Source organism: Tasmannia lanceolata, unplaced genomic scaffold (genome assembly GCF_043159265.1).
Source record: "Tasmannia lanceolata isolate RefF3 unplaced genomic scaffold, GAP_Taslan_0.1 ptg000018l, whole genome shotgun sequence".
In the NCBI taxonomy this organism is placed as follows: domain Eukaryota; kingdom Viridiplantae; phylum Streptophyta; class Magnoliopsida; order Canellales; family Winteraceae; genus Tasmannia; species Tasmannia lanceolata.
The window spans coordinates 58,733,534-58,745,540 of record NW_027518695.1 but is presented as its reverse complement, the minus strand read 5'-3'; the positions used below and the strand labels follow the sequence as shown (position 1 = coordinate 58,745,540).

The window sequence follows — 12,007 nt, the reverse complement described above, 5'->3', positions numbered from 1 at the left end:
GGTTTGGGCAGTTAGGGTTGCCTAAAGCCCCAACCCTAGCCCGACTCGAAATTAAATCGGGTTGGCTTTTCCCAACCCTAACACAACACAATCTGAGGAAATGCAAATCCAACCCGAGCCAAAATCAGGTTAATTCCGTTGAGTTCGAGTTGAGCCCTACCCAAGTTGCACCCGTTATGTTACAGGAATACAACAAATTCGCCGAGTAGACAATCCTAACCATCCAATTAATGTGATTTTTGTATCACGGCACATCCATATTAGGGACCACCATATGTGATCACTCTATCATACAACAAAGTTTGAACTAAGTGTGTACAATGAGGGCCACTTAAACCATAAAGTTTATTAGCTATTAATCTAAGACTGCTCTTTAGTCTTTACTAATTTAGCTTACTTTTGTGTCCTTAATCCATTTCTCCTCATTAGGGTTTGAGTTGGAAGGTTTAGATAATTTCCAATACTTTAAGGGCATTATAGTAACTTCACACTAAAATAAGAGACCTAACCATCCTATTAGTTTTTGTACCCTCCACCCCTCAACTGTTTGAATTTCTTTTTCTTTTGGAAAGAAGGGAAAACAAAGGAAAGAACAAAGAGAACAGAAGCAGAGAAAGCTACAAAATTTCACTTACCAGAGCTGAAATTATCAGCAGCAACAGCAAGCTCCTCATAATCAAAACTCCTCCAAGACGGCTTAGTAATATGTAAATCCTCATCAACTCAGTTCCTTCCAATTTTCTGTTTAAATTCCTTCTCCTTCTCATAGATTTCTTCTTAAAAACACTAATCAGATTCTTCCATTGCAAACCATGACCATCCAAATTCAAAGATTCGTTGACAACTGATGATTTATCACCAGAAGAATTGCTTCCATTACTGCTACTGTTATCAGAATCAACACCCAAAATTGGTATTTCTAAAACACTTCGTGGAGAGATATCATCTGAAATTGAAATGTTTTTTTATTCTGTTTCTGGGTTTTTCTGGGTTTCTCCTGTTTCTACATAAATGATTCAGTTTGTCACTTCAAATATAGAAACCCATCAAATAGAATCGATTATTTTTGCATCATAATAAGCTTACCTTCTTCGAAAGTCATTGGATTGTTGTGGGTTTTTTAGATTAATCAAATTTGAATCTGTTTTCTATCAATCTCTGCCGCTCCCTTGTTTCGATCTGCATAATCCACAAAAACAGAAAAAGAAAAAGAAAGAGATTAAGAAATGAAAGGAGGATTGAGAGATGAATGGAGAAGAAAGGAAAGAAGCTTATTTGAAGGTTGAAGGAATATGTATTTTTTAAACTGCGGTTATTCCAAGAAGAGAGCAAGCAAAAACTAGCAATTGAATGAATCTAATGCTATTTATAAACTTTCAAAAGAGAATAGAATGGCCAATGATATTGGCACTACAATGTTTGGTAATTGCACAAACTCAACTTATCTTTTCTTTATTAAGTGTCTTCTGTGACCTTTATGGGATTTGTAATGTCCTTTGATAGCAGTTTAAATAATAGAATACAAAAGAGTCCGTGCAATTATCAAAACATAGGAGTGCCAATATCAGTAGCCAATAACAATGTTTTTTATTTAGTGTGTAGGCATGAAGTCTAGTATTTTTCAAAAAGTACAAGGCTCACTTCATAGGATGATCTAAACCAAACCATTCGTTTCATCATTTGGTGGGCCACAACATAAATACGTTGTACCTAGGGAATCATCTCTATGATCCTAACCATCCGATATGTAGAGGGAGATCCTAACGGGAGATTAATATGGCCCTGTAAAATCTCATACCTATATTGTCTAATAGATTATACATAAATCCTCTGTGTATGAACTTCTGAATTATTTGAAAAATGTTTAATCCAGTTTTGGTTTAAATCGAATGGAGATTGGTGTAATCCATTAACCCTGATCATCGAAATCTGTAATCTGATAGCAAAATCAATTAGATGAGAAGGTTATGACTTAATTTAACTTTTTTTCCCTCAAATTGGATGTAACATATATAATAAATAATAAATACGGGCTACCCTAGTGACAGGTCCCACCTTCTCTACAGTGAAGATGTCCGTTGCTTGAATTCATTAAGTAAACCTAACCGTTGGATTGGCCATGAATGCAAATTGTCAACAATGATAAATCACATCTTGGACCCAAAAAAATATTGTTACCATTGATCATGACAACGATTATCCGTGTGGTCTATTTTATAGAGTATTTCTATGCTGTGTGCACGTAAAATCCTGTATTTCTTCAAATGTACAGCGAGGCCTACTTCATAGGATGATCTAAACCGTTCATTTGTTGGGCCCCAATAAAAATAGGCTGCAGCTCATAGGTCATCTCCATTGGATGACCCGAACCCTTCGGTCGATAGAAAGACTATACATTATAGAAACATTTATAGATGGGAGCGTGGGTTATTGTTATCCAATGGAGATGATCTATGAGGTGTATAGCCTATTGACATTGTGGCCCAACAAATGAATGGTTTAGATCATCCTATGAAGTATATCCTGCTGTACATTTTGAATAATACTGGACTTCACGGGCCCTCACCATATAAAATCTCCTATTTTCTAACTTGCTATTAAAGGCAGTTCCCATTAAGAATACTGCTTGATAAAGGAATTGCATGTCAAAACAAGGGAGTGTGGGTATTAGTTTCCATTTTTAATTTTCACAGGTAATCCTTATCCTAATACTATTCTGAATTCTCACTTTCTTAATAGTTTGCTTCTCAATTTCAAAACTCCTTCACATTATAATGGATAGCCTGAGTTGACTCTCTTTTATCTTGCCCGTGTTCTTGTCCAAGTCTGCATTTCCCCCTACAACGCCAATCAAAACTCCTTTGATTCTCCCGAGTTATGACTCACCAGAAAACTCAATTGCGTCAACTAAGTACTCAACCGTGTCGGGCCAAATCGACTAGCATTTGCTTTGGCCGCATTATGACCCGCATTATGCATTTTGATACACCAGATCCCATATTACTCATGCCGCTCAATTTTTATCAACCCCCCTTATTTTGATCCCTTCAACCTTTGTTCATAAACTTTAGCTGATTTAAAATTCTAAATAAATTGAGGAATTGGACGGTTCCAAAGACAAGGGCCGGGGTGGACATATCAAAATCTTTTTGAATGATGTGATGGAAATATCAAATGACTAGCAATATTACCAAAATCTTAGGAACCCTAACCAAAAGTGTTGAAGAAAAAAAAACATTACCAAAATCTTAGGAACCCTAAGCAGAAGTGTCGTAGAAAAAGAGTGGATAGAGAGTGGGTGAACTAAACCGGTTATGCAGTTCCAATCCAACCGACCTCACCATGTTCTTGCATCAGTTGTCAAAACAAGTGAATCCAATTATGTAATCCCAAGCACCCATCAAAAAGTACTGATTTCAATTAGAAAAACCATAACTAGGGTTAGGATTTTGGTCTTCCTGACTTTTATGGTGGAAGAATGAGGATTGGTTGGAAAGGGAAATGATATCACCACTACCGTATTTTGATGATCGCACTCCTCACTTTATTAAAAAATACGGTAAGGCCTGCACCATAGGATAATCCAAACCGTCCAGTAGATGGGCCATAGCCTAAATATGTTGTGCCCCAAAAATCATTTCCATAGGTTGATCCTACCCCTCCGATCTATAGAGGGTTAGGATCAACCCTCTAATATTTAGTCCCTCTACAGATCGGAGGGTTTGGATCAACCTATGGAAATGATTTTTGGGGCACAACTTATTTAGGCTGTGGTCCATATAACAGACGGTTTGGATCATCCTATGGTGTGGGCCATACCGTACTTTTTAATAAAGTGAGGTGTGGCGATCATCAAAATATGGTAGTGGTGATATTATTACCCGTTGGAAAATGCCCTAATTCATATTCCATGAGAAGCCTTAATATCAGGAGAAACTGAGAAGCATAATTTGGCCCCGCCCACGTTACATTAATATGATGTAGACCATTCATTTTTATCACCCTAGTGATGAAATCTAAGCCTTTCATTTTGTCAGCCTCCCCGTGAACAAGAAATTTAATATATTTGGTGAAGGATTTGGATGCTGAAATCAAATGGTTAATACAAGGAGGCTCCCAATAGAGCATAGTGGATCTACCTTGGATTGCTTTGGATACCATATGCTCTCTTAGGACTTGGAATGTTTCTCTCAAGTCGGAGACATGATCTTGCACACTTCGGCTTTTGACCAGCATATCATCCACATGGACTTCCATGTTATGGCCGATCTGTTTCTAGAAGAGCTTATTGACGAGCCTTTGATAGGTGGCCCCGGCATTCTTTAGGCCGAAGGGCATGACGCGATAACAGTATGTTCCCTGATCTGTTATGAAGGAGGTCTTTGGTATATCCGATTCATACATTCTGATTTGATTGTATCCGGAGAAGGCGTCCATGAAGCTCAGCAGTTCGTGACCTGCAGTGGCATCTATCAGCTGGTCGATTTTTTGGAGCGGGTAGCTGTCCTTGGGACAAGCTTTGTTCAGGTCGGTGAAATCAACGCAGGTCCTCCACTTCCCATTGGCTTTCTTTACCAAGACCACGTTTGCCAGCCAATCCGGATATTGAATTTCCCGAATGAAGTCAGCTCTCAAGAGCTTCTCCACTTCTTCCTTGATCACCTGCCGCCTTTCCAGGGCAAAATGTCTTCTTTTCTGTTTCACCGGCCTGCAGGTCGGATCAACACCGAGTCTGTGCGTGCTGACCTCCAGGTCTATGCCGGGCATGTCTACGGGAGCCCATGCAAATACGTCTGCATTGTCTTGAAGAAACTAGGTGAGGCTATGCCCGGTGCTACTGCCTAGAGAGGAGCCGATCTGAACAACCTTCTCCTTATCGCCTTTGCATAGAGGGATGGAGATGAGGTCTTCGGCGGGCTGAGTCCCCTGGGCTTCGTCCCTCAGATCGAGTAGATCAATCGGCAGCGATTCCAACGCATTTTTGCCCTTGAGTGCCATGGCATAGTACTCACAGGATTGTGGTTGATCTCCCCTGACTTCTCCCACGCCGTTTGGCATTATGAACTTCATTTTCTGGTGATATGCTAAAGCGACGGAGCGGATTAGATTCTGGCCGGGTCGTCCCAAGATAGCGTTATAGACCGAAGTGGCCCTCACTACCAGGAAGTTGACCATCGCGAAGGCTTGACAGGGCGGCTCTCCGACGAGGACTGGGAGTTCAATCTGTCCTTCCACTTTCACGACCTCCCTTGAGAAACCGAACAGATCGGAGTTCGCCGGCCTTAAGCAACGTTGTCACCTATCATCATTTTCTTGAAAGCATGATAGTACAGGATATCGGCCGAACTCCCATTGTCGACAAGGATTTTCTTCAATTCCCAGTTCGCGATGAGCATTGTTAGAACCAGGGCGTCGTCGTGAGGCAGTATCAAGTTGTCGAGATCCGCATCTGAAAAGGAGATTTCATTCTCCATCTTCATCTTTTTGCTGCATGTGTGCACGACGTGTACTCGGCGTGCATATGCTTTTCGAGCAGCAGATGATGTACCCCCGGCTGCTGGCCCGCCCATAATTGTGTTGATGACCCCCTTGGGTTAGGATCGGCGAGTCTCTGGCTGTGGACTGGATGGCGGAGGAGATTGATTCCGCGCATGGAGCAGTTGTGACCGTCGGAGGCTCTAGCCCTGGAGACTCTTCTCCATGCGCTCTCTTCTGTGGCCGTCATCTTTGACATACTTTTTCAAGTATCCCCGACCAATCAGCAGCTCGATTTCTTCCTTGAGCTGCCAGCACTCGTCTGTGTCGTGCCCGTGGTCCCTGTGGAACCGACAATACTTCTACTTGTCTCTTTTATTCCCCTTGGAGATCATTCTGGTCGGCCACCTTACGAATTTTTCTCCTCTGATTGCGGCCAGTATGTGTCTCCGGGAGGTGTTGAGAGGGGTAAAGTTTTCTTCCCTCCTCTGGGGGGACCTTTCTCTTTTGGGGGCCTTATCATCCCTACGCTGCTTGGTAGGGTTCTTTTCTTCGGAGGTTCTCCTCCGGTTTGAGTCTAAGGCCGCTAGAGTCTCCTCCACGGCTATATATATTCCTCAGTCCCTGCCATCAGATCCGCCAGTGAGTGCGGGTTCTGGCGAGCAACTGATCGGCGGAAGTCGTTGGATTTGGCGCCTGTGAGGAGCGCATTCATGGCGGCTGATGGATCCAAATTTGGCTCTTGAAGAGCTTCTCTGTTGAAACGGCTGACGAATGTTTTCAGAGGTTCATTATCCTTCTGCCGCAAGGCCATCAAGGATGTTGTTGTTTTCCTTGGCCTCCGGCTGCTCATAAAATGGCGGACCAGGTCATCCCCAAAGTCCTCAAAGTTGCTAATGGAGTTCGGATTGATCCTCAGTCTCGGGCTGCACCGGTCAGTGTGGTTGGGAATGCTCTGCAGAGGAATCCGTCAGAGGCGTCGTGGAGGAGCATCATAGTCCTGAACGTTTCCAGGTGGTCCACAGGGTCGGTGGTTCCGTCGTATTGCGGAACCATCAGCATTTTGAACCCTCTGGGCGCTGCCGCGTTCATAACATTATCTGTGAACGGAGGTCTGCTTGAGTACGTCTTCGCAGCGGGCCGGCCCTGATCTTTTGCCAGCTCTTCTATGCGGTGATCTATTTCTTCTATTCTCCGTAGCATTGGGTCAGCCCTCCGGTCTGCTCGGTCCAACGACTTGTTTCTCTTCACCGATAGGCTCGCAGCAGAGCCGGACTGACTTTCCGGACTCCTGCGATGAGGCCGGGACTTTTCCTGCGGTGCGCGGTCTTCCTGGGCTCGGTGCTTTCGCACAGAGCGGGACCGTGACCTCCGATGGTGGTGAGGCTCTGTATGGGCATGCCTGGTGCTGGAGTGATGGACTCGCCTTGTGGAGTGGTGGGTCCGGTCTCCACTAGGGCGCGCTGGCTCTCCCCTGTGGGTATTCGACCTTTCCTGTACAGGTCATGGAGTTTCTGGAGGATGTTGGGGAGGCGCTTGGATCAGGTGTTGGTATTGACCGACAAGAGCAGTCATCTGTTGGAAGAGAGCTTGCACTTGATCCGGAGTGGGAGTGGGATTGAGGTGTTCTGAATGAGCTGGGCTCTGCTCTGCTGTAGCAGAGGGAGCCACCACCTGCGAGGCGATTCGGTCACTTCGAACCCCGCGATGTACTACAGCTCGGGTAGTCCATGCAGTTGGTACCCGGGCACTCTTGCGCCCTGCCATTTTGTATAGGGGATTCGAACAGCTTTTAGTTCGGGGTCCCACGGATGGCGCCAATCTGTTAGGCCTAAAATCGGTAACAGATACGGCAGTGATGTAAGAGCTGAGCTGGAGGACCCGAGAAGCCGAAGTGAAGGAGCTGAGTCCTGCACAAGAGCACACGAGGTCAGAAGACCAACCCGGAGTCGTTGCTCCGGACGGGCCCTTCGACGCTCAAGTCAGTATGAGCAGGAGTGCAGAGCCAAATTTTAAGGAGTGGTAGCTTAGAAGTTATTACCCTTTGCTCTGAGCCTTGGGAGGCCTTTTATAGAGGGAGACCTGGGGTGGTTGGATTACCTACCCCAGGACAGGTGTCGGCCCTTTTGTGGGTTTAGGTTTACCTATTCCTTGGTAATTACTGGATTGCCCCTGGGCCGATGCTGGATTTGTGGTGGGCCCTTCTGGGGCCACGTGTCGACAGGTAATTAGTTGTTGTTTTTCATAACCCATCAGTCTACAAAAGAAGATCGCAAATCTATCCAAGGATAATTAAACCTCAGCGCGCTTGATATCCCCATGATGAACATCTCTAGCATGTAGTGTACATATAGATAAGTATTCGATGATAGATTTATATTTATAAGTATTTAATAGTTATATAGATATCTTAGCATTATACGCCATCAGAAGCTAAGTCCAAGTTTCAGACTTCATGTTACATAATTTTTCGTTAATAGAAATTTCTAAAGTTAGCATCATTTTAATTACAGTATTTTACTGTAGTTAAATTCTAGGTGAATCAGTGCACTTATACTCTTAACAGGTAAAAACCAACAATTTTTTTTTTTTAAATCCATGAACATTGCAGATCTGGTCTAAGGATTTAGAACAAATTTAAATAAATTTTCAGTAGTAACTTAAATTTTTGAATAATTAAAAATAGTTGTAGTTTCATCTTTCAAGAAATTTAATTTTATTAAGTATTAAATAGCTATGGAGAAATTTACATTTATAAGGTTTTAAATAACTTGCCCCACTTTTATGTATATAGTATAGATACACTGAAACTTGGTGTATACACACAACATGCCTATTCATTCAATTCTCACTTTCCATTTAGGGGCCCACCTCTCAAATGAAACCAGAGTGATCCTAACATCCAATCAATGGGAATTTTAGGAGACCCAAGAAAGCTATTGATTGGAGATTTAAGAACATTTTTGAATCAGGCCGGCCATGATATGTCAGATTGTTGGTAGGATGGTTTATATACCAAGCTTCAGTGTATAGTCTACACATAGCATCAATAAACCTTAGTTTTTTTTTTAAAAAAAAGGGATCAACACAAGAATTACCATGGAGAATAGAAGCTAGACTTCCACGTGGGGAGAACTGGAGAACTAAGTACAATCCTCCTTCCACACCAAAACCAAGTAAATGAGCTGCATTTGGATGATTTATGTGAGCAATTATTCCAACCTCAGACAGAAAGTCTCCAACTCTCCCCTCCTCCTTTGTATGGCCACCCTTTCCAATCAACATTTCTGCAAGTTGAGGAGAAAGAGCAAATTACGGTAATATTACGTCAATTTAGAGAGAGAGAGAGAGAGAGAGAGAGAGAGATTAGTATAAATCCATAGTTTTTATCCAAAATTAGAACGGAAGATTAAGGGCTTCTTCGGCCTCCTTGTATACTACCAAAATTGGTTTTTATTTGCAAATAAGATTATTTTAACAATCTTATTTGTGAATTAGGGGACATTAAGACCTCTTTTGAAGCCATTAACTATATTATTTCTGTAACTACTATTTTTATTATTTTCAAATAATTATATTTAACTTTAGAATAATTTGCATGTAAGATTATATGCAAGTAAATGGCTGTTGTTTAGTTGTATATTCTGCTTCGTTCGTCGTTTTGTTTTGGCCAGTAGAACTGAACGTTTCCCAATTTTGACGTTTCGGCTTTTCGTTTCGTAAAAGACGCTACGACGACAGGAAAAAATAATAGTCAAAATTTTTTTAAAAATTAAAAATTGCTAAAAATATAAGAAGCAATTTTATGAACTAAATATTTAAAAACACTTTTTGTTACCTAAAATATTAGACTAATCGCAATACATAAAAAAGGCTAAAACAAGAAGGCAAAATTGTAAAAACGGAAGCTGAGTCACTAGGAAGGCATTTCTGTTTTTTTTTTTTTTTAAATAGTTTGTGTTTCATCGCCATATTGGACGAAATGGAACGAAACAGGCTGTTTCGTCGAAACATGCCAAAATGGAACGAAACACCGAATGAAATGGTATAGAACACAATTCTTTTCCATTTTTTGGTATGAAGCCAAACAAAATATATGACTAACACTACTGCCATTCCACCCAATTCCAATGTTTGGTTCAAAAAATGAATAGAATCAAGGGGAAAAAATGACACGAGGGCAAATTTAATGAACAAGAAAGTGAGGATCTGTTTTCCGCAGCAATAGGTGGTATTCTAATTTGGCCCTGGTCAAAATGAATGGGGGAATCGGAATAGGATGCCAATTTTGATTCATGATTTCAGCAATCTAAACTTAACCTTAGCTGCCTTTGGATGGCCAGAATCAGGAATCGGAATTGACATCATATAATTCCTATTTTGATTCTTCCTCAAATGGAATGAGAAAAAAAATTAAAATTAAAATTTTAATTTTAAAAATTATAATAAAAAATTCATTTTGACCAGGACAGAATCATAATAACACCGCTTGGGGTGGGAAATAGATTCAAGCAATTCCCCCTCCCTCTATTTCCCCGTGGTGTGAATTCCGCCCTCTGATACCGCTCTTTTTTTCTTAACCTAATACAGGAATCAGCAGATTTGGAATTGCATCCCAATTCCATCTTCTGATTCCAGGCAACTCAAAGGCACCCTAGAAGTTTAAAATAAAGAGCATATGAACAAAAGTGGAGCTATAATACTAGCTCCACTTTAATCTTTATTACCTTTTTGGTTTTTCCTTTTAAATGAGGAAATGATTCATGCCAAATGGCATTCTTCTTTAAATTTTTTACTTTTTCTTAATAAGCAGCTAAATGCTATCACAATGGTTAAAAAGCAAATAACACCCATTCATAAAAGTAATTAAAAAGTGAAAAATATTATTATAAAAAGTGCATATATCATTAACCTTAAATAATTATGAGGGATTTGCTAGGCAATTCCGCGGAAAAGCCATTTCGCGGCTGACTTTTGCATGAGAGAACAGCCACACGGGTTCACTTTTCAGCAGATTTTGTTCTATTAGTCACGAAATGGCCTAGCAAATCCCTAATTATGAATAAAAGGTTTAGTATTCCATAAGAGTACATCTAAACCCAAGAGATGGGTCCAACCACATCCACCAATGGGGGGAATGCATGAAGAAAAATTTCAGAATTTCACGTGGTTCTCATAAAATCCTCCAAACTATAAGGTTCATGTCGAAAAGGACACAAGAAAATTCTGTTTCTCTGACCTAAGGGTGCAACTCGGGTCGGGTTGAGTCGGGCTGAGGCCAACCCGACCCGACCCGACCCGAAGAATCCGTTTTTTCCAACCTGAACCCTCTCTGACCTGATTTCCAGCCAGATAAGGTTCAACCCAACCTGAGGAACCCTTTTTTCCAGCCCCAACCCGAATCGAGTTCAACCCAACCCTTTTTTCCAGCACCATATGTGATCACTCTATCATACAACAAAGTTTGAACTAAGTGTGTACAATGATGGCCACTTAAACCATAAAGTTTATTAGGTATTAATCTAAGACTGCCTCTTTAGTCTTTACTAATTTAGCTTACTTTTGTGTCCTTAATCCATTTCTCCTCATTAGGGTTTGAGTTGGAAGGTTTAGATAATTTCCAATACTTTAAGGGCATTATAGTAACTTCACACTAAAATAACAGACCTAACCGTCCCACCAGTTTTTGTACCCTCCACCCCTCAACTGTTTGAATTTCTTTTTCTTTTGGAAAGAAGGGAAAACAAAGGAAAGAACAAAAGAGAACAGAAGCAGAGAAAGCTACAAAATTTCACTTACCAGAGCTGAAATTATCAGTAGCAACAGCAAGCTCCTCATAATCAAAACTCCTCCAAGACGGCTTATTAATATGTAAATCCTCACCAAACTCAGTTCCTTCCAATTTTCTGTTTAAATTCCTTGATTTCTTCTTAAAAACACTAATCAGATTCTTCCATTGCAAACCATGACCCTCCAAATTCAAAGATTCGTTGACAATTGATGATTTATCACCAGAAGAATTGCTTCTGTTACTGCTATTGTTATCAGAATCAATACCCAAAATTGGTATTTCTAAAACACTTCGTGGAGAGATATCATCTGAAATTGAAATATTTCTTGATTCTGTTTCTGGGCTTTTCTGGGTTTCTCCTATTTCTGCATAAATGATTTAGTTTTAGTCACTTCAAATAAAGAAACCCATCAAATAGAATCGATTATTTTTGCATCATAATAAGCTTACCTTCTTCGAAAGTCATTGGATTGTTGTGGGTTTTTTAGATTAATCAAATTTGAATCTGTTTTCTATCAATCTCTGCCACTCCCCTGTTTTTGCATAATCCACAAAAACAGAAAAAGAAAAAGAAAGAGATTAAGAAATGAAATGAGGATTGAGAGATGAAGGGAGAAGAAAGGAAAGAAGCTTACTTGAAGGTTGAAGGAATATGTATTTTTTAAACTGCGGTTATTCCAAGAAGAGAGCAAGCAAAAACTAGCAATTGAATGAATCTAATGCTATTTATAAACTTTCAAA

General features: G+C 40.7%; 1 protein-coding gene across 1 annotated transcript in view; it reads right to left on the bottom strand.

The window, feature by feature from the left end:
- LOC143850537 (receptor-like cytosolic serine/threonine-protein kinase RBK1) overlaps positions 1-11,732 on the bottom strand; it is a 115,294-nt gene extending 103,562 nt beyond the window's left edge. Inside the window, exons 1-2 of the mRNA XM_077359779.1 lie at positions 11,717-11,732; positions 11,275-11,631 (exon numbers count right to left, since the gene is read on the bottom strand). Of these exons, the coding sequence (XP_077215894.1) occupies positions 11,275-11,631; positions 11,717-11,732 (373 nt within the window). The remainder of the gene's footprint in view (positions 1-11,274; positions 11,632-11,716) is intronic.
- Positions 11,733-12,007: the final 275 nt, after the last annotated feature.